Genomic DNA, 23727 nt, shown 5'->3' with positions numbered 1-23727 from the left:
ATTTTCCAATTTTCCTTTTTTAATAGTTTGGCTGGAGGTGCAACTTATTGTCAGGTGCGACTTATATATCCCAATTTATAATTTCACATGTTGGTTGTTTTCACACTGACAGCCGCTAGAGGGCGCTATAGATTTGTGTACCAGTCTCTGCACCACTGAAAATTTAAAAAACGGTAATCGAGCAGCAGAAAGAAACTTTGGAGTGAGCGTGAAACTTGTGAGGGACTGGCGGAAAGCGGTGCTTACTCTTAATGCAATGAAGAAAACAAGAAAAGCTAATCGTGGGCGAAATGCAAGATGGCCACAGCGAGAGGAACGAGTTCGCAAATGGGAGCTTGGACAACGTGATGCCAGGAGAGGCTTGTCAGCTGTGTAGTTACTCCTCCATGCCCATGTAGTTGCCAAGGCTGGAGCGACTTGTACTCTGGAGCAACTTATGTATGTTTTTCTTTCTTCATTTGTGCCTTTGTTGGCTAGTACGACTTATAGTTTGGAAAATACGGTACTTGTAATTATAAAAAGAATACAAAAATGTCAAAACAAAACCTGAACCTATTTGTCTAAATTAAATGCTTGTTGGAACAAAAAAAATCACTAGACAAAAATGAAATGCTTCGATATGCCTTGTGTTTGGATAGGGGTGTGTGTTGGTCGTCCTGTCTCTGCCACAAAGTGAGGGGGTTTCAAAGGTTGGGAACCACTGAACTAAAGGACAAACGCAATTCTGATACAATCTGAGAAATAATATAGGTTTTATCATGTAAATGGAATAAGTAATGCAGTATTATAAGTATGCATAACTGCCCTTCACATTGTTTAGCATGACTAGCAAGCGTCCAACACGGTGCAACCATTTATATTCAAGAGACAATCTCACGCCTTAAAATGAACATAATAAATCACCCTGCTTTCCTGTATAATAATAGCTTATGTACAAAAAGAAAATGCCGCTAATGTTGAAGTAAGAGTTAAATATGGTGCATCAAGGCATTGGTGTCTCGTCCAGGTGTCCTAAAGAAAGCTTTAGGAAGAGGGGAGGACCATGCTGGGACACAAGGAAGTCCTTTAAGTGCACTACAAAGTAAGTAAGAAAGCAAACATCCCTCCCTTCCCTTTCCGGACACCTGTTGTAATAGCTAAAGCTCATTATGTGTCTCCGCACAAAAGTGGCGGTGGTGGAGAGTAAAAGGGGGGTGGGGTGGCAGGTGAATAGGAGTATTGCTGGAGCAGCCCAGGACTGAAGCGGGTCAGTCTGTTGGGCTCATGAGTCGACACACGCCTCCCTCGATGGCGAGAGACTGACCCGGCACCGTCCCAGGAGGCAAACGGGATATGTGTGTCTGCAACAACAAAAACAACAGGGCATGCTCAGTGACTACAATGCAAAATTGAAGGCCAAACTTAAAATGATGTTGTAGTAATGGCAAAAGTCTAAATGCATTCGCGATGGGGATCTGTCATCTCTGAGGGGGTCCAAACTCAGAGCTACAACTTCAGTCAGCTGAATCAGAGAAAGTGGACAGAGTGTGCCCTGTGTCCGAGGTACAGGCAGCAGCAAACACAGCTGTAGAGGCAGAAGGATCAGAGGTGAATCTGCTCTCTCTCGGTGCCAAAAACACTTGTCACCCTCTCATCCATGAAGCCAACAGTGCTCCTGCTTGTGCCCCTGCTGCCGTCCAGACCGCTGTATTTAGCCCGACATCACTGGTCCAAGCCTCACAGACATCATCTCTTCTGGAAGTTCTTGAGCTTGACTTTTGACCCGGGCAGCCCTAGGGCATCTGTCACGACAATGAGACAACAGCCAGACGGGGCACTCACACATGGTAGCACTCTCAAGGGGCTATTATGCCTCCCGTAGCCTTTTTCTGAGTTCATCTTGCACCCCTTCATCTTCTGGGACAGGCCTGGTTTAAACCGTTAAAGTGAAGGTCTGTCCCACAGTCGTAATTAGCTAATGGTGACATGCCAAATCTCTTGCTTTTGATGTTGACATGACAGAGAAAGAGAAAGAGTACTGGAATGGTCAGTCTATAGATGCTTACCAGATTGAATTCACAAAATATGCCATGCCCGATGACTTTGATACAGAGGAAAATTCTACATGACACCGATATCAGAGGGCATCTTAATGGCCGGGTCAACATGAGAGTCTTTAACCTCTTAACCCCCACACATATTTTCTCCAGTTTGGCACTACCCAAAAAAAAAAACGAGAGTGAAAACGCAACAAAAATGTGAGAAAAAGCGACAAAAGAGAGACAAAAACATTACAATGAGGCTTCTTTCAAATGAGGCATTACACTGTGGCTCTTCAGTCCACAAGTAGTTCCCAGTAGCATGTATAGGTAGGCACATTTAGGTACATTTCTGTATTGAGAAACCACTCAAACATACACAATAGAGACCAGACCCTTTAATCTTTTGTAAACATTGGACGTGGTGGGCGGGGCTTAGCTTTGAGACTTAAGTTAAATGCTGTATCACTCGCGTCTGCCTACCTTAACCATAACCCTGTCCATGTCCCTAACCCTAACCTTAATCCCCAATACAAAATAAGCCAACTAAAAAATTTGGAGTTTCATCCAATGAGAATTTGCGGGGGAATTGTAGCTGATGTCACAGAAACGATAAACAAATGCTTAATTTACAGCCCCAAATGTTGTTCTTCCTATTCTTGCACCTCAACACACTAACTTAACACTTTTGATCACTAGTTCTAGTTTAATCTTCTCTCCGCTGCCCACTTCCTGCCTCCAGATGATATCGCTGAGGATTTAAGTAGGGAAAGCGGCTATAGTTTGTGCCTAACGCGGCAGGTGGCAGCTGGATTAACTGACTTGACCTTGCTCCCGGCGAAAAGTAATGATTTAATTGGCTCCCACAAATTAATTACACTGCTCCAAACTAAATTAAAGCGCTGAATTAATCATGCATTGTGGGGGAAAAAAACAATGGGAAAACGTGGCTGGGGCATTTATGGATTTTCCGTTGCCCTATGCGTGTGCCAGCTCTCTTACTCAATGCAGCCACATGTCAGATTTGCATTTAGGTCTGGACGCGATTTTGAAAAACAATCATCTGTCGGAGAAAAACAACATTCTTGGGCAATACGAGCAGCAAAAGAGCCACACATTAACACCATAACACTGGCCTCTATGACAAATATAGCTGCATGACTACCCCACTGTTTTGTATTGTGGCTGGAGCATTCTTCTCCCCCATGCACCAAAGACAATCATATGCTATTTATTCCCCATGAAAGATGCGTAATAAAAAGCAAAACCTACCATAATAAAAGACATTTCTGGATAATACACAAAGCAGACAATGACCACAAGGGTTGAACTGCGTGCCACGTGCTATATTTTTTGTGCTTTATAGTGGTAATGGTGTCCAGGAGGAGAGAGCGGGGAGAGTGTTGCTGCGCAGCGTTGCTTTGGACCCTGTACACCGTCTTTCATCTGTCCAATCATGAAAAGAATAAAACAATAGTGGAGCTGTCTCACAAGTGCAGCGTTTTGTGGATAAAAACGTGGCTCAAAGTCCCGATAGGGGATCCAGCGCAAACACAGGTGAGCCGTTTGACTAAAACCAGATGCTCGCACAGTGTTTTATGGCCATTTTACACTGCAATGTCAAAAGGATTAGGATACATGATTCAACTTTCCAAGAAACTCACGCGGAGTGAAGAGGGAAAAACGGTGAGTTGCTGCCAGTGCCGTGTCTGCCTTTGGGTTGCAACACAATTTGGCCCAAGCGCTATGTTAACTTTGAATTTGTCAAACTGTGGAAGATATAAAAAAAAAAGCATAAAATAAGGTATACAGTATTTCAATTAGCTGCGGTTAAAAACTGAGCTTGACCTGTGTCCCGAATACCTCTGTGTATCTGCTCTTTCATGTTCTTATCACAAAAAGCCAGGGGAGATTCAGTGTGGCTGGACAGTGAGCGACGCCCGCTGGGATGCTAAAGCAGGAATGGGAGGAATGCCCAAGGAAGAGCAGCTGTACACTTTAATGTGGGCAGATTTAAAGCAAAGGAATTAACAGGATGATACTCTGGGCAGATGGATTTAAAAAGGTTTGCTACTGGGGCAATTAAGCTATAAATTGATCGGATATAAATAGTAAGTATTTGTGGCGACAGTGAGCTTAAACAAAACAACAACTTAACAATAGTAGGACAATCAGATAACAGGAGAATGACAAAGTTGTCCCTCTGTATGGAAAAGTAAAAAAGTAAATTATATATTTAAAGCTTCACTTGAACAAATGGTCTCACTTGAATTGTTTTTTTCAGGTGGTCATTCTATGGCACAGTCAGAGCGGCCTCCAGAAAGGCAGTCCATCAGGGATTAGATGGAAGTTGTCATTTTACTCGCTACTGCCACCTCAGGTCATATATATTTACATATATTAATATCTATCTATTATAGAAAACGCTATCTCAATGGCCGCCGCCTGGGCGCCGCCATTTTTATTTCCCATACCGACTTTGAAGCTAAGCAGGGACGGGCCTGGTTAGGACTGGGATGGGAGACCGTTTGGGAACCTGGCGACAGTAGTGAGTGTGTGCGTGGTTGGTGGTGGGGGCTGATGTGCGCAGTGGACTGAATGAATACTGCAACAAATTGTACACCGACGAGCATCTGGAAAAGCGCTATATAAGACTTGCCATGTTCATTTCCCAAAAATCCGCGGCCGGCCCCACGTCACCGTCCCACCGGCCGCGGGCATTGGTTACGGGTCCATATGGACCGCGGTGCTGCTGTCCGAGGACAACCCGCCGTCACAACAACGCGAGTGCACGAGATCTGACTGCCGTGCGTGTGTGTGTGTATGTGTGCGTGCGCGCATCCTAACCGGGCGATGTGTGTCATCGTCACTCACCCTAAACTGCAGCTGCAGACGCTCCGCAGGTACAGGTACATCCTCCAAAACACATCTACGCGTCTTTGTTTAAGTCTCTCCTGCAGTGACCAAGGCTGTGGTTCATTACAGATCCAGTGCTGTCATGTCAGAAGCTCCGACACATGCGTAAGATCCAATCCTGGTCATATTCCGTCTCCAAAGTTTTGTCTCCGAAAAAAAGTACACGCAGAAACACGAGCTTCAAATGAAACGCGCTGCTCCGAGAGCTTCAGCCTCCGTGTGCGGAAAGCGAAAGTGAAACCACTTAACGAGCGCATGGCCTGCACTGTTGCTTTTTTTTTAAATTTATGTTTTTTTTTACTTTGCTGCTGTACCATTTCTTCTCTATTTCTTCTTTGCATTCTATAAATCGGCTTTGAAAGCATTGCCAATTGTATTATAAGGACATAAATACTGTCTAATAAAAAACAACTTCTTATTTTTTAGATTGCTCCAAACCACGGGTCCTGCACCGTGAACCGAACCGTTACAGCTGAACCGCTAATATTTCTCCATAAATATTCCACTGTTTCTTGATTTCTATTCCCTGAGTTTTGCAACATATTGTCGATGTAGTTTATAAGACAGGAGTACGGGTGCAAACACTCCAATTGCAGTTTGTTTGAAATTATTCTTTGCATTCATTATTTTAAACATTTGGAGTGGCCATAGTTTTAGGAATGGGTTGGGAACCACTGGTCTGCTTACTGCGGGTCTACAGCTGTACTGAGTGACGGGTTATAGGGACTATACTGGACATTTCTTTGTAATAACTCATAATCTCTGAATATCAAATGTGGAGACTAGCGAGGCCCGGCCAAAGGCCGGGTCTCAGCTAGTATCTATATAATCTATATTAAGCCCTTGCAACTTTTTGAGTGACAGGATTTTAGCGGCAGTTGTGGTGAATAGGTCTGGGCTCATTCTACAAATAAGAACACTGCTGGAGCAAGTATGGCGTAGAAAATACATAATTTTAAATTATAGTAGTCGCTTTAAACCTATGGCAAATTACAATGAATATAACTGCACATCATCTAGAAGTAGATAATTATTCTGGGTTTAACTTAACCACTGTTGAGAAATAAGCAAAATAACTCACAGTGTGGGTACTTTTAGGGAGAAGGTAGGCAAGTGCTTTATTTGTCATTGTACAAGTGCACAATGAAATAGTGTTCAGGTGTTGGTCCTGAGCCGCTGCGACTGAGCCGCGCTGCCATTGTGGGCCAACCTGACCAGCAGGAGGTTGGGGGAACTGTGGCACCCGGAGGAACCCAGCTGGCTGCCTTTAATGCTCCTCTGATCCTCTGAAACAGGGCAGCGCCTCCTGGGTTTGTCCCCGTTTCACAGCATAGTGTCCTGCACTGGTCAACTCCTTCCTCTTCCTCCTTCCTCCTGCGCAGCTCCCTCCGTTCCACAACAGTCTTTCACCATCTTCCAAGAGCTTAGCAGTTAATCTGTTTTATTCTCCAGTGAACGAACATTAGCCAGAACAATAAAAGGCATGTGTGGCTTAGCTGTGAGTCTTGCCTGGGTACCTCCGCGTTTGTTCTTTTTTTGCTTCCTGTAGGGCCTCTTTGTTATGCCTCCACTGTGCTGCAGGTGTAGGCTCTTGGTGCCTCTTCAGTGTCTCAGAAGAAGTGCGTTGGTCTCAAATGGGTTTAGCTGATAAACTAGATTTTTGCTTACTTTTAAAAAGCTGCGTTCTTCAGGACCATTATAGACTCTGCTTTACTGGATACTTTTTTTACTGCAATGTGTAAAACAACACAGAAACCACAAATGCAGTTTCCAGAAAAAGGCAAAAAATGCAGCTGTACCAAGAGAGAGGATGGTTGCTGCCTGTTTTCACGTCGCCACTACTATTAGTGTTTCTTTGTTTAAATAGTTTTTTCAGTTTTCATATCAATACTAAAGTTATAAATATTACATTGAATTGGAAGATAGAATGTACATTTATCTGTCAGAGACGACATAAAGCAGGTAGTTTAACTCTGTGACCATCTGACTTTCTGCGGTTCAGCAGCTTCTAAACAAAGAGTCCACAGACAATGACAATTGAGGCTGGAGCCAACTTTAAAGTAAAAAAAAAAAGCCCCCACTGTCTTTGTAACCTAACCAGACGGGAGGAAAAACAGATGCTTTGTTTTGTGGCATCCCTTGGACTAAATGAAACTTGTATGTCAGAAGTGCGAGGTTGCCGTGAGGGCTGTAGATCCCTGACCAGGCACTAGGGTTTCAGTCGTGTGAGGGTTGGCGGAGCAGCTGTGCCCTAAGCTGCGGGCTCCAATATCACCGTGTCACCAGCAGGAAGTGGATACTGTGTCCCCCAAGATCAAGGGCCGCACACCCGAGATATCCCTGCCACGGAAGGCAACTATGACTTAACAGGCTTGAATAGCTTTCCTTGGGCTGTGACAGATCGGCCAGTCAAGATTTGGAATTGAATTAATTAAATGTACATTGATAAAATAGGTATGAAAACAAAACAATGATGAAAACGCAACAAAAATGTGACAAAAACGCATTACAACGGTTACAAAAAAGTTGTTCTCTCATGGTAAAAGGGCAACAAAAATGGCATATAAGCCCATAAGCTGAACATGGAGGAAAAGTGCTTGATTAAGGCCATACTGAAGAAGTAAATATATAAAGATTTTTGTAATTTCTGACAGCTCCTCTCAGACTTTGACTACAGCTGATTGAGCAGCTACTTGTTCATCTCTTGGGGTTGGCTCAAGTGTGAAAAAAGAGAGGAGAGCGTGCACATTCCTCCACACAGCACATCTGACAAAAATGCAGATTGATACGGATATCCCCACGGTGTATGACTCTGAGTAAACTTTACCAAACCTCTGCACGGGAGACGGGCCGAGCAGAGCAAAGGAAAAGGAGCACGGGGAGAGGGCGAAAGAGAGAGGCAGGTGAGCACAGAGAGGCGGGACGGGACAAAAGCTTTGAAATCTGAAGCAGCCCGGACAACAGTGGCCTCTCTTTATACACACTGCCAGAGATACATTAACTGTTACTCAACTCAGAGGCAGAGGACATAATGTCCTGTTGCCTACACAAGACAGACTTACTGTACATCACATTCACTTTGAGAGAGAAAAGTATTAAATTATCCATGTATACCAGTGGTTCCCAACCTGTGTTGTCTAGCGTATTCCTTAAATCACTCAATTACTCCAAATACCCCCTGCAGTGAGGTGTGTGATCATTTAAAAAATGACACATACCACTAAATAACAATAAAAGTCAGATTTATTGGTAATTTAGTAGTGTGTTGTGTCCTAAAATAAAGCTAAAATGATCTCAAATTCAAACATTTTGCTGGAAAACATTGCTGAAATGAACATTCCTTTGAAAGTGGTATTAGTTTTCATTCTGAAATTATTCCCCCGCGAAGTCCACGTACCTGTGGTTGGGACGCACTGATTTGGGCAACCAAAATCGTCTGCAGGTAGAAACCAAGCAGGTAAACCAAGCATGAAATCACTGCACTGCTATACAGGATGAAACTCTAAGCTTCTCGGGTACTTCCAGATGTGTAGGCGATTATATCATGGATGAAACTGAACGGCAACTATTCCTAACACAGTATCTTTCGAACAGAACAGAATCTATTTTGTTCTGAAGGCATTAGTTTGGCAAATACTTTCAGTTGTCATGACAGTCTTTGTGTACCTTTGCTTTGCTGTCTTGGGCCGACATGTATCCAACACACATGCTCTCAGTGGTGTGACTCCAAAGGAATTCCACTGTGGAAACAAAACAAAAAGTTAGCAATAAACAGGATACCATTATGAAGAAGTACTAACATAAGTGGATGGATCATTGTTACAGCACAGACAAGACATTTAGGGAGTATCCATACCCATCTATTGATTCCAATGTTATATGTAAGTTATAAAAAACGGGTATGTTTTAGCGTAATCAGGGAAGATCTTTTACAATACATAACAAGTTTACATTATCTTAGTACAAAATTGCTATATAATCAAATTCTAATAAGTCAAAGAGGTCTGAAAACTATCTTTTGACAACGACGTGGTCAAAGCAAAACGCATGACAGGTCAAATTCTTGGATGGCAGCTTTGGGAGCATTCTTCGAAGCTGCAGGTAGCGAAACTAGATCCCGGGCTACAATCAGCGGGCACTGCTCAGGAGCCCACTCTTGTCCCGAGATTAGTGGCTCAGTCCAAACTGGGAGGTCTGGGTCTAAATCTGAGATGAAGGGTGCGAAACCAGAGCCTGATTGTGTAGGTTAAAAAGCAGACCACCCTCCGGCAAACCACAAGAAGCTGCCCCACTGAGTCTAAATACTGACTGATGAAATTTAAATGGAGGAGCAGCTGATTGGCACAAGAAGAGGCTGAGGAACTTCTCACGACAGTAAGAAAAGGAAAGGTCAATAGGTTCTGAAAATGAGGGGACAGGACATGCAATATTTCACATCTTACCCAGTAAACCCTGAATGTTTTGAGATGGCTGCGCTTCTACACATCTGCAGCACCGCAGGACGATCACCCCACCCAAAACTCTGTCCTCACTGGCCAGGAAGGGTGAGCCTACACACACACACAAAACATAATTCATTCTCCATTCACAAATACCCATCCAATATGACAATATTTAGCCACAGACGAAACATGTATTTTTTTACGTGAAAAACGCTCAACTTTTATGAACTGGTTTCTCTATTTCTCAGAGTCAAATCTTTTTTTGTAATGAAACATACTTGCACTGAACTCTACAGTGGTGAAATTGAATGAGGTGACAGATACACATAGACTCTGAATGGCACAGTCTGTGGAGGCTGTGGGCAGTAAAACATAATAAGGTCTGGGGCTGAGAAAGACAGTAGTGAGTTTTAAAAGAGACTCAGTGGAAGAAAACCAGGGCCATTTTGAAGTATGGCATTATTTGCATGCTATAATACTCTGCGGCATGATGAACAATGATCTTTGTTCATTGTTCTAATACTTCCTGCACTCTATAAAACTACTTCTTAGACAATAAAACAAAAGGTTACTCTTTGTTCCAATTTACACACATTTCCCTCGACTTAACATATGTATTTAACATGATCATGTATTATTGTTTCAAACAGCGCAATTATTAGGTGTTAATAGCTAAACATTTTGTCTACTCTGGTTTCCTATTCAACGCTAGTAGAGGAGAGTGGGGTAAGATGAGCCACTTTCTGCTTTGGTGGTTATTGTGTAAACAGTATAAAATAGATACAAAATGTTGCTATTGCTAATTGTTTGCATCTTTAAAAATTGTCTGGGGTATTAAGTTTTAAAGATGTTGGTCTTAAAAATAAAAGGTTGTCTTTTGTGGCTCATTTGAACCACCAGATCTAAAGGTGAAATTGCCTGGACCCAGACCTACCAATAAACGATGCAAAAAGTAAAGAATTGTACATTAAAATGTTCTGTAGTTTGTTATTCATTGTTTCTTATGGAGCAGCGGCTCAATTTGCCCCAACGCCCTTGTCAATTTGTCCATTTGTCCATTTTTTCTTCTTCTTTGAAAACACCAAGGTAGTTGTATTTATTTAAGAAGAAATCTGCCAAAGCTATTAATCTGCTTTTACACCGATCACAATGACTAACCAAGATGAGGGAAAACAATGGACCAAGACACATTTTGTGATCTTGTGATCAGGCCAAAAATTCACTTTGAGTCGTGAAAAACATTTTTCTCATAAAAAATGGGGTGATTTTACAGCCAATTTTTCAAATGTTTTTGTTTGGCAAGTTCAAATCATCTAAAGATCCAATCTATAATCTCACATAAACATATCTTTTATTTTCAAAATATAAGGTTGGTTCAACTTACCCCACTCCCCCCTACTTAACACTGCCATACAGGCCATTTAAGTGCTTTTGTACTTTGAACAGGAAAACAAACATGAAATTAAGACGTGGGCTACATTGTCTATATATAAATTAAACTTTTGGAAAAGATGCAAAAATTCTGATATGGAGTATATGGTCCAAAAAGCAGCTTTAGTGGAGTAAAAAAAAGAAAAAAGAAAAACGACTTCAGGTATATGTTTTTCAATCCCCCGCTTTTTGAGCAATGCAGCCTAAATTAATATGTCTGAATCCACTTTAGCATTTCTGACTTCAATGACATCACTTTATTATAGTTATCGAGTAGGTGCCAAAACACAGAGATATTTATTTTTGTCGACCCTTTGTCAAATCTCCTATTGTGGTGTGAAGTGAGTTTCTGCAAACATCAATTGTGTGCGACCAATTTCCGAATCATCTCAAACCCGTTTGATATTTTTGGTCAGTTACGTTTAGAACACACCATGTGAGAGACACTTGCTTAATGATTCCTTATAAGACCAACGGAGATCACAGGAACTATGCAGCCCCAACTGAGGCAGGACCTACGGAGTTTTGTTTAGCTTCGCTCAAAGTGTGTCTTGAAAAGAGACATCAGAAGAATTACGCCCAAATTGACTTTATCCAGCATATCCAAACGTCTCGCTGTTACATATGGTCATGACAAATACTGGGCCGGACTTCTAAAGGAGGCCAGAGAGAGGCACAGTCCGCCACATGTTGCTCCACTCTGAGCTACAGCGGTCATTCACAGTTAAAAGTGTCTCTACAAGTCACCACAAAGAAAATGTTCAAATCTTCTATATTTTGAGTGTCAGCTGCACTGCAGTGTCTGGAACATTTAATTGCTGTGAAAATGTCCCATAAAGTGTGCCTTTTAGCAATATACAGTTGTGTAATGCGTCCCATATCATTATTATTGCAATAAATTAAGCGGAACAACAAAGAGACAAAAGGCTTTATGGCCCTGTAGCAAAAGGAAGTACAAAAATAGCAAATTTATTCTTAACCTTTAAAGATATACTAAAAAAACAAATGATCTGGTGACCTAAAGCAGCCAGTTTAGCCATTGACTGAAATGTAGAGTTTATGAACATTTTTAGCTACACTGTGACTCAAAAAGAGATGCTCAAACTTTTATACCAAGCCTGCAAAAACGTTTTCGATGTGAACCTGTATGATAATAGAGAGCCTAGGAGAAAATATACAATTTTACTCTGTCAGCAACATAAACCTCCTTCCAGGATTGGTCAAAAATGCTGAACAAGATAAACATCTTAATTGAAACATGACACCATTATTTTTAATTGACTGTAGCGTCTGGGACATTTCCTGGCCGTATAACCACCAATTTTAAGTATGACTGCATTACTTTCCACTTGTTCATTTGGATTCTTCATTTGTTTTGCAGCAAAAGTCCCCCCATGCATCACAGTGTTTCTCACAAACACATTCTTGACTGACAAAGCTGTGTGTACACGGAAAACCGTGAGTGACTCACTGATGAATTTGTTTTGCATAGCTTCCAGCAGCGCTTGGTGTGCATCCTCTGACTGCATGGCGGAGGAGCATTCTCGAGCCAGCATGGTGCGAATCAGATGCTCCCCACAACCTGGGACAAGAGGAAGACAAGAGGTGATTTTAGACACAGTAGAAGACAGTTGTCTAGTTTAAATGTTCCCCATGTGTCTGGAAGGGTTTGGTCCAGGTGCTGCGGTTTCCGCTTTTGACCCAAGAAATGCACAATAGACTTAAAGCTGACAAAACCTAGACCTGGTGATGATGTCCCTGAGACATTGCTCTTGACTGGTCCCAGCAGCACTGACAGATGAGTCAAAAGCAGAGGACAGTTTCCTGGGATAGAAAAGTGTATCTTACCTTAATGGCATAACCTATGTTGTACAATCTTTTCACATTGCGAATGGTTGAAATCACTATTTTCCAGTTTATAAATCATGAAATGCAGCATTTCAAAACTATTGTCACCATTTGTCAATCCAAGTCAAAGGCTCCTTCAGCAACCTTGCTTCAAATGCTGAGTTTTCAAGGACATTTTAAGAGAGGCCCCTTTGGGGAACAGAACAAATGTTTTTTTAATGGATCCAAGAGCATCTCGATTTCGTTTGAACAGAAATCTGAAATGTGTTTCACTAATATCAGTAGAATATGTTGTTAATCACATATTGTAAAGTTTTGAGGGATGGTTGAGGCAACTCGATCATTACTGGGGTTCCTTTGATGCTACAGCTATTATCTTATTATAAAATGGCGTTATGGAAAATCTTACTAAAGCTATAGATTTGTAGGTACGCAACACATTTTATTCCGCCTCTTTTTGTAGGAAAAGCTCTTCACAACTGCTTTCCTCAAGGGTAAAAGTCACAGCACAAAATGTGTTCGTCTTCTGCCCAGATTTCCAGCTGGTGTGGGGAATTTGAAACAGAAACCTCACTGTACTTCCACCTCTGCAAACTTTTACCCTTTGAAGCAATGGAAGTGTTTGGGTTATTATGTGAACCTGCACAAGAGAGATTGAGGAAAAAGCAGCAGCAATTAAATTACTGAATAGTCATTGTTACAATACTCAATAATTGTATAATCTAATGGAAGTAAATAAAGAAATAAAGTGTGAAAAATATTCAGGTTCAGATTTGCACAAATTTTCAGATCAAATACTGCAACTGAACATACTTGCTTTGTTTGAAGAGATCGGAGAGCATTACTGCACAAATCACTTAAGTGAATGCCCGATGTCGAGATGGGTCTTGTTGTGAGATCATGAGGGAATATGCGGTAGCCTGAGGTGTGTGAGTAAGTGATGATGAGTGCAGCAGTGCTTCCATCAGTCTACCCCAGAGTGCAGCTGTGGCTACATATGTGCAGTAGCTAACAACCATCAAGCATAAAGTAATTAAAAATACTTTTGGTGACTTGTGCCATGTGGAAAGCACCATACAAATAAGATTTTCTCCTTTCTAATCTAGCTCATTCTGTATAAGAGCAACCCAGGACGTATACATGCAGAATGTTGATAGACAAATGTGAAGGAAGTAGCATGGGACTGGTATTTGTACCAAGGCGAGCTGACAATTCCAGGAGTGATCACAAACACATCTGCTCCAGCTTCTCTGAAAGCCCATAAAGACAGCAGAATATGGCCCTGTTGTTTCTGTAAACACAAACGAGAGGCCCGTAAAACCGCCAGGTAACTACAACAAAACTCAAATGCAAGTGCGTTACTGTGGAGACCAGATGCCTGCAGTAATTTCACCTTCTTGTTAAACGAGAGCAGAGTGTTGGCCAGGTACTTGGGCTTTTGTACTTTGTTTACCATAAAGCCGTTTGGGGAATTGGTGGTGATTTGTGCTCGGTCACACCAGTGGCAGTAAAGGGTTTGTTCATGTGCTATATCTGGATTGATGGCGTCAACATTTTTTATCTAGTTATAGTATCAGAGGAGACAAGGACAAATAGTGCAAGTTTTCGGTGGATTAGTTGAAAAATTACAGAAATATCAAGCCTAAAACAGCTGGAAATGGAAACACAAAAAGGAAAATTCTGCATAAGTCTTAGCTGGCCTTATGTCAATTTGAATTATTGAGCTCAGAAGAATGGTTTGATGCAGCATAAACACAACCTATTGAATAAAGGTGCACTTGAATATAACAGTGTAATAGCCGTCAGCTGAGAGAGTCAACAGTGACATTTGTTTGCTGCTCTGTCACTCACCACAGGAAAGCGTAAACCGGACGAATGCCATCAGGCCGCGTAAAACAAACGCCCCGCATGAGCGGCACATGACTAAACAGTCCTCAATGAGAGGGTGGCAGGAGTTAAAGAAGGGGTTGAAGCGGAAAAGGGGGCTGACACAGGAGGGTGAGGACCATACAGTGCGCAGTGTGTCAGGATAAAAATGATTGTTGTTCTGTAGCGTTTGATGGGAATGCCTTTCATGTTGGGAAATTAAAAACAGGTGTCGTACTGGAACTCACATTATTCGCTCCGTCCCGTTGTGAGCGTTACATCAAAGGCTCAGCCACAATATAGGAAGACATTATAGGGTGAAAAAATGTGCAGGCTAAACATCCACGCCACATCTCCCGGGGCGAAAGAATGAAAGAATGACAAATAATATTGACATAGATAATGAAGTATAAAATGCTAGAAAGTATAACATGTAGTGTCTGTAGATGGTCCTAGACTAGTTGCCAGATGGCGGGAGAACATTATCGCAGTGAAATCTCCTTAAAACAGGCAAAAGAAAATCACACAGAAAAAGACTGTTTAAAGCCGTACTAAGTAACTTTCTAGAGGCCATAAGCAGCACTGCAGGTGTCGTAGGATGTTGCGTTTTTTCACTCATTAATTGTCCATGAGAGTAAATGCAACGCTGACAGAAAAGGACAAAGGGAGAGAGGGATATTGTACATCCAATTACGCAATGAAGATAATTTTTTTCACTCAAACTTGGCTGTAAATGCTATTTAAGTGGCGCTAGCCCGCAGTTGGCTTTGGCCGTTAGCCTGTTACAGTTTAACGGGCCATCACAATACGCTGAAAATAAATAAATAAATACATACTTGAGAGTTCTTCTCGTATATTGAACATAACTCACTTTCAGGACCTGTAGCCACAATTTGGAAACGAATAACTCTTTGCCATCTTATACTATAATGACCACAGTTAATGTCATTAGTGGCATTATGAGATTTGTTTGCATTTAATAGCCATTTACTGTAAGTCAGTTTGCTGATTGGGAGCTCTATATACCCTGGAACACTGATTGCTTGTGATCACATAAATGCACTGTTCAAATTCTCCTGATACACATCATGACCCCGGCACGTCTGATCGAATCATCCCGTCTGCGCTGTGATGCATTAGACTCCGCATCCACTTCAAAAGGATTTAAATATTGCCCAGAAGCGATGTTCCACACACATGTCCACACATCCTCGAGAGGAGTCAAATATAATACGCTCTTTCAATGCCATACACATCTCTTAAATCTCTCACAAGTTTTATAAAAGACCGTCTCTAAAAATAAGCTTGCTTTTGTTTAAGTCAGTGCTTGTCTGCGTTAAGAGGCTAAGCAGACTGCGCCTTGGGTGATACGGTCTTCATTGTCAAAGGGGTGACTGAAGTTCTTTGTCTACTTCGTGTATAGTGTGTGAATAGCCCTAACTTATAACTTTTTAATGTATTTTTTTCTTTATAAGAGCGGAGACAGACACACACAGTCATGCCAAAAACGCAACAATTTACTAGAAATAAGTACAGGCTGGAGTGAGTAGGTGGGCACTCTGGCCTCTTGCACTTCCCAGTTTTCTGCAGTGCTTTTGATCACTCCCACAAGAGACCAAGCTGCAACTGGCTGCAGTAAAATGGTAGTTTGAACTGACGCCCACTGCATGAACTTTATAGTTGAGACAAAATAACCACGACCAAATTTATCACATGTAATTAACAATGGAGCCTTACACGTTTGAATAGAAAAAAAAAAACTATGCAATGTATAAAATTGTAAATAAAAGCTGGAATCACTGATCTCACTTGCTTTTAAACGACTCAAGAAAATGTAAACATTATTCAGGGATGATTTTAATTCCCTATATATAATGTAACTATTTGTTTTGCATCCCATTCCCAGTCCCTTTAAGTGCACGTTAAGCACTTTCAGGCCAAGAATTTGTTCTTAATGTTTTGCCTTATAAAAATGTGGCAAAAAGTACTAAAGCATTTGAAAAGGCATGTTCTCCAGAAGTCACTCGTGGCAATATAAGTCGGTGTGAGAAAATATATGTGGTATTTACTTGGAGAAAATGCTCTTTCCATTGATGGTATATTTGACAATTCGTCTACTGTTAAATGGATCTATCTAAATGTCAAAACAAATGTCAAAAAAGAATATTGAAGGCCTGCTGGCAGCAACATGTATCCACCAACAGCATTAAAACACCGACCGGACTAAATGACATCAGTGATGAAGTTAGAAGAAGATGGACCTGGTTAGAAAATGTGCTTTGCAAGGGAGGAAACAACTATTGCAAAATAGCATTAGGATGGGCACCGGAGGGCAAACGAGGAAAAATAAAACCACATGAAGAACAGATGAGAAAGAGAGAACTAAAGAAGGATGGCACAGCTGGGCAGCAGTGAGGGCAACAGTAGCAAACAGAGATGACTGGGATGCAAGCGTGACGGCCTTGTGTGACTTCTACCGCAGAGAAATTTAAGGTAAAGTAAAAATAACAAATTTATGTCTTCCATATCAAAAAAATCACTTACGAGATATGCCATCATCATATTATTCAGTCTTTTTTTTTTCCTGTTTAAAGCAAATACAAACACTTTCTCCCACTCACTCTAATTGGTCAATCTAGTCATGCTCGGCCATATCACCTTTGCTCTACTCGATCCCGTCAGATCTTGGAAGCCTGGCGGGGCAGGGCCTGGTTGATACTTAGATGGGAGACCGCTGGGGAACACCAGGGAGCCTGGGTGAATGTAGTGTGTGTTGAGTGGTTGGATGTGGTCGAAGGGTCTGATGGCTACATAGCTTACTACCACAGAGTATAGTGCGAATGAATAATGCATCATATTCTTTATTATTAATATGCCTATTCAATCAAACATGGAGAGGTGTGCATTTTAATAGGCTTTATATGCCTATTAAAACGTAATATGATGTTGCTAAATCGTCCACGCTTAGATAAACTGGTCAAAGTGCGGCACAACTTTTCTGACCGCGGCAATCACTTAGCCTGACAAGCCAGCCACTTCTGCTTTATGTTTCTGTTCACATCTTTGTAAAGGAAAGGAAAAGCGTGTAGTCTAGCTGGCCAGGCTACCACTGCCTTCACATAGACATAGACAAGCTGGGTACAGTGTCTTAAGGACAAAACAAGAGTATGTACCGACCAGTCAGGGCTGGATTCGAACCACCAATCATTGAATCCAAGAACAACCGCTCTAACCACCATCGTGCTATAACCTACGCACAGTTCTATAGTTGCATGGATTCAACTTCGAGTATTTCTATATCGAGTGGCAAACATCGCTGCTAATCCAAGGAACTTTGCAATGCACCTGGCACGCAGCTGAGCAACAAGAAGCAGTGTATGATGACTCAATCAGCTGAGGAAATGACTGATGAGAATCACTCAGCAGGAATGGCTGGAGGTCATCGGAAAGTATTATCTGGCTTTTTGAAGCGCCGCTCACTGACGCAAAACAATACACGTAAAATAACTCTTTCTGAAACTTGTCATCACCAGAGCTAAAGCCAGGAGTCAACACTGGACAGTGAAGAAGAAAGGGCATACAGTAGATACAGATAGGGCTGTCACGATAATGACTATATTGACTTAACGTTCTATAAACAACGGATAAACGATGCATTTTTGGGCTCCGTTTTATCGTCTGTACATTCATCAGCACTCCCACCTATCTTTTCTTCATAAAACTTTGATTACTAATTGAAGCAAATTACAGTTACATCATATTTCATGTTTATTGCAGCTTGTGTGGTCTTTTAGGATATGATTATGCACTTTTAGAACAAAGGTTTATTGTCATTTTTATGCCTGAGAGTTGACAGTATCTACCTAGTATCGTTAGAGTCAATAATATCGTTTATCGCGATACTTTCCAGCCTCAATATATCGAACTTAAAATTTGTTATCGTGACAGGCCTAGATACACAGTTACAAAATGTGGAAAAAAAGGTTTACCTGAGGTGCTCACTGCTGTAGAATAGGAAATCATGTCATTAGCATTTTCCGCCCAGCACCCACATCCATAATGAGCAGCCTGAAAGGAGACATTCAAATATATGTATTTGTTTAAGTAAAAAAGGATTACTTTTAACGAAGTACAAATGTGTGTGTCCTTGCCAAGCACTATAATAACATGATAGTATAACAGGGATAATGATTTTGTAGCTCTGTTTCCATAATATCACCAATAAAATACAAGACATGATTCTTGGTCTTTGTAACAGTGCTTAATAAATTTGTACTGTAAACATGTAGATGAATAAGAAGTAGTGCAAGTAAAGTAGAGAGGCACACTGCACATGTATTCCTCCATGTATGTAAAGTGAACCCACTCAAATAAGGGGAAAGAACAATTGACTACCTGTCCAACTCTGCCGGGGTGTTTCATGGCGAGGCCCCCACTGGACACCGCTGCAGCAACATTACCTTCAAGATCCACTACTACAGCTCCCACCGTGTCAAGGCACCCTGATCCGTTTTCCTACCAAACAGTCAACAGGGAAAGAAGGAGTGTATGCGTAATTAAATAACGCAGACAAATTTGACAGACAAAGCTCATATAGGATCGCCTGTAGCCAGAGAGAAAAAAATCATTTATCAAAGAAAGCCTCCAAGTTTAGCTGTGTGATTTGTTATATCACCTTGGCTAATGCCGCACGTACAATTATGAAATATACCATGCCACAAAATTGGCTTCAGTATTAGATTATTAGAAATCATTTATAATAATTTTGTTTCCCTCCCTGATTGCAGTTTATTTTGGAAGCCACCTCAGTCAAACAAAAGACTTCTTCCGAGTAAAATGCGCAAAATGTCATAGTGATACATGATCAGAGGCGCACAAGCCAGAGAGCATCACCGAACCTCCACTAATAAGGCAGAGCAAAAACAGCAACGGTCTCTTTCATTTGTTTCTTTCCCCTAAATCAACTTTGTCTCTAGCGTTTGAAGCCAAAGAGGAACAGGGCCAGGCTTTTTAAACTGCGCCAAAAGGCTCTTGTCATTTCTTATCAACATCCTAATTGTAGAGAGGGAATATCTATTAAAGACTAAAGCTTAAGGCTCTTTAAAAATGTCCTTAACAATATTAGACCAGAGGCAGGTGTCTTTACTGCTCCACAAGAATGAACTGATTTTATTGCCTGGCACAACACAGAGGCAGAACAGGCTCTATTTGTATTAAAATTGGAAGCGGCCTCGCTCCACCTAGGCTTTAGTTAAAGCAAGTCTTAAAGAGTTGTTTTGTGTTAAATTTGTACACTGTGTGTGGTTGTGTTGTACCTGCCTCTGAAATACACCTGTAAACTAATGGTTTGCAGTTTTTTTTATTATGCACATATTTATGTATGAGCTATGTATTGACCATATAGCATAGCATCTGTATAATCACTATAAGAAACACAATTAACCTCCTGCCACCCGCCTGAACCGAGTACGGCTTTTTGTTACGTAGTCGGAGCCGTGTCACATTTCTGTCCTGTTTTTGTTGTTTTTTGTTGCTTTTATATAGGCTTTTTGGCATGTTTTCCTCACACTTTTTCTGGCTTTTTTGTTCCTTTTTCATTGTTCCGTTTTTGTCACTTTTCTTTTGCATTTTTGTTAATTTCTCATTGCCTTTTGTCATGTTTTTGTCGCGTTTTTTGCTCACTTTTTGATGCTTTTCTTTTAAGCAATTCTATTTGGGTAAAGCTCGGCTAAGGCTAAGAGGTTAAAAATGATAATAATCTGGCAAATTTTTAGTAGTATGTTCAATAATGTGTGCTGTCCTGAATAAAGGAGTAGATAAGCATATAATTCATATTTGTAGAATAAACCACTGGTAGTTACAGAGGTTATGAACAAACTGCACCAAATTTGTATACTATTGTATTAATGAACTAACATATGCGATCAACAGACATTTCAAATGAGCAACGCTATGATTAAACTTCAACATGATGTAAGGGTGGGCGATAACTCTGTAGAAACCTTGACTGCACATTCATTCTGTAACTCATAAAGTTAAATCAAACTCAAAAACAATTTCAATACAAAATGAGAGATGATTCAACATGTGATCCATTAGTAATTGCGAATCAAGTAGCTAATAAACATATGGTAGTTTTGGACTGTAGTGTTGACAACCAGCCACAGCTCACTTGCTTTTCAATTTCTTCGCTTATACTTTTTCACTCAAATCAAAGCTCAATAGTAGCTCCCTGGCTGTCGAGAGCTGAAAACAAATTGCCTTTCCCTTCAGCTGCTCCTAACTCAGCGACGCGGCCTTCACATATGTGCCGCTAAGGGCCCAGGAAACCCAACACCAAGTCTTGTCAACGCTTGAATCATTTCTTGGAAACTATCTACGCAACCTGGCAATACCATTTTCCCTTAATGACCCTTGAAGAATGTGAGATCATAACTGGCAGAAAATGTATTGATGTCTTAGTTGCAGCTTGTCAAAACGCCTTTTAACCAGAACACTGTAATCTGCATAATTTTAACACATTCAGCAGGACTCACGTTTCCGCTTGATTGTCGTCTTCTCTTCGCCTCATTATGCCCCACGTCCATTTTCTCTGCGAGCTCCATTTTCCGCTTGTTCCGCTTATAGGCAGACAAACTGAACTCTGCACGTGACAAAAGACATGTTAACATAAACAGAAAATAAATATAAAGATATATAAATTAGGATTCATGAATGAAAAGGCTTTGAAAAATCTAACACAATCTACTATGGTTTTGTGTTTGGGGAGGGATGATGCACGCAAGTCATGCTTTGATGCAAGTTTAAGGCGAGATATAAAAAATAAATAAAGGAAAATACGTTTTCCACTGAATCAGACAGTAAGTAAATTCTAACCAGTGAAATTCATATGCTGTATGAAGTAAATGTGCTATGATGACTAGACAAGTGAGCTATGTTATGTATCAATAACCTGTGGGAAACTCTATGCACCGCCCAAACACAAAACAAACACAACACTTAAAAAAAACACACACACTATAAAAGATTTATTAGGTACTGGGGGTGTCTAGCAAAAGTGGAAGCATGTGAAAATAATCAAGCCATATCTACTCACTGGTGGCCATTTTCTCTGAAGGGCAAGGTGGTATTCCATGGCTAACAGCCCAGTCTTGTGCTCCTTGTCCCACTAAAAAACTAACAGAGCAGGTTGAAATCCCTGTTCCTATGCAAAAAGGATTTAAACTGATAATTACCAGGGAGGTATTCTGCCAGCTGAGAGCTTTCCTTTCTGAGCCTCCATCAGTAGGCGGTTGGCAACTAAGATGGGGTTCTTAATTCCTGAAACAAAGATTTAGAATTAGATCGCAGAAATTCTCCATAGTAAGGATTTATGAACAAGATCATTTAAGTTTGGTAGGATATAGTGAGTTAACATTATATTGTGTTTGTTGCATCTTAGGCTTGCAACCTTCACACACAAAAAAAACAAACAGATGACAGCCTAATCGGTGTCCATAAACTCTTACCACTTAAGGCACCAACCGCACCATAATGCAGTGACTTCCCATCCATGACACTAGCGTCACATTCAATTTCGCCTGATAAGTTCAGGTTGGAACCTGTGCCTGCGTTCGTAAAGGGAGAGTCCTGAAAACATCAAATCAGAATCTCAGAAAAGAGTCATTTGTTAAGTTAATACCAGGGTTAAAACTACAGGGGATCAACTCGACTGAACATCAAAGTATATGCTACTGTTAAATATAATGCTATACATTTTCTTTTCTTCCTGAGGTAACAATTACTATAACACAAGTTTGCCCTGTGGAGGAGATGACATCATTCAACAGTACATAAAACAGTAAAAGGACGTAAGAAATAAACTGACAGGGTGTTACCCAATGTTATTAAATTAATCCATGCAGCAGATGCTGAGAGTATAATTGCAGCTGACCAAAATCAGTTGAAGTAGCTACAAATCAAAGAAACAAGTGAAAACCAACCTCAAGTTCAACCAAGGCTGCAGCAACAGCTTCCACAGCCAGGGCACCAGATTTGAGCTGGTCAACAGCCTAAATGACAGACACAACTTTATTAAAATGCATTTTATTAATTCAGTTCCTGTATTTGATCTTTTATCATAATTTATACATTACATCCATACAGTTATTATGAAGGATGACTTTAAAGCAAAGTAGAGAAGAGGGCTCACCCGCTGACAGGCCCTTTTACACACATGCTTGTATTCCTTGGCTTTAGATTCTGAATGGTACCCTGCTCCTAGAGACAATTGTACAGGTTAAAAAATAAGTTAAAAAAACTTTACAATGCATCCTCAGCAGTCACATACCTGCATGAACCAAAACAAATCCACCAAAACCTTTCCACTTCTGGTTTTTGCTTGATTCTTGGGTTTGGGGCCATGAATTGGACACAACAAAAGTTTCCTGCTGATCTTCAGAGTTTGTTAGACTTTCCATAACCCCTACATTACTTGACAAGCCTATCAGGGCTCATCCTTCAGTTCCAATGAAGACATTTTATCGCCACACCTGCAAAAATAACATAAATATTCATAAAAAGAAGTCTCAAGCATGGTTTAGTATGTTTTCTTGTTTTATTTTGTATTTTTTTTTTTACCTGTTAAATATTCTTTGAATAAAAGTGATATTTTAATGTATAACTAAGGAGAAAGTGTGTTGTCCCTTCATGCATTGTTTCTATTTATAATGATAAAATTGCGATTAAAAGAAAAACATGAGAAGTTTCAATTCAGCCAATGTTACTACCCCAAAAATAAACAACGTGAATGGCTTTACAATCAATAACAATGCACTACAGGCACATTGTCGTTTTTTATCAAATCTGGTAAGACGTCTATGTTAAACACGGAGGCGATTCTGACATATAATTCGTTTAGTTTAATACAAATCAAAGTTTTACACATCATCAGGCTAGCAGAGTTTGGTAGCTTGTTAGCCTGCAGCTAGCAAGCTCAGTTAGCACAAACAATCACAACTTACAACGATCGACTCTCAGCAGTTCAGTTGTATGAGCAGCTTCATTCCGCTACGCTCCCACGCTCTTCGCCAACATTAGAAGCGTTGCAGATTAAACAGATCGCCTTTATTGTCATTTCTCTCTGTGCAGTTCTGCTTGCACAGCCATTCAGCAGGGGTCTGCGAGAGTACTTCCTGGTTCAGATATACGTTGCTAAGGAAGTGCGC

General features: G+C 40.8%; 1 protein-coding gene across 1 annotated transcript; it reads right to left on the bottom strand.

Annotated features, from left to right (window-relative positions):
• Positions 1-646: 646 nt before the first annotated feature.
• On the bottom strand, positions 647-23694 carry tasp1 (taspase, threonine aspartase, 1). Its single transcript, XM_079559787.1, has 14 exons — positions 23524-23694; positions 22851-23052; positions 22713-22780; positions 22504-22572; positions 22030-22150; positions 21757-21841; positions 21618-21697; positions 21058-21164; positions 18917-19036; positions 18511-18589; positions 12279-12389; positions 9377-9484; positions 8601-8674; positions 647-1340 (listed from the first exon to the last, which is right to left on the bottom strand). Exons 2-14 carry the CDS (start codon positions 22978-22980, stop codon positions 1248-1250), a joined length of 1245 nt encoding a protein of 414 aa, XP_079415913.1. The 5' UTR covers positions 22981-23052; positions 23524-23694; the 3' UTR covers positions 647-1247.
• Positions 23695-23727: the final 33 nt, after the last annotated feature.

The sequence above is a fragment of the Gobius niger genome (assembly GCF_951799975.1).
Source record: "Gobius niger genome assembly, chromosome: 7".
In the NCBI taxonomy this organism is placed as follows: domain Eukaryota; kingdom Metazoa; phylum Chordata; class Actinopteri; order Gobiiformes; family Gobiidae; genus Gobius; species Gobius niger.
The sequence above is the reverse complement of the archived record's forward strand: the minus strand, read 5'-3'. Positions and strand labels throughout refer to the sequence as shown.

Coding starts and splice junctions, on each gene's coding strand:
- tasp1 (XM_079559787.1), bottom strand. CDS start 22,980: ATGGAAAGTCTAACAAACTCTGAAGATCAGCAGGAAACTTTTGTTGTG. Junction 18,590..18,916: donor ACCCCGGCAGAGTTGGACAG/GTAGTCAATTGT, acceptor GTCTCCTTTCAG/GCTGCTCATTATGGATGTGG. Junction 12,390..18,510: donor TACAGCAGTGAGCACCTCAG/GTAAACCTTTTT, acceptor CTCTTGTCCCAG/GTTGTGGGGAGCATCTGATT.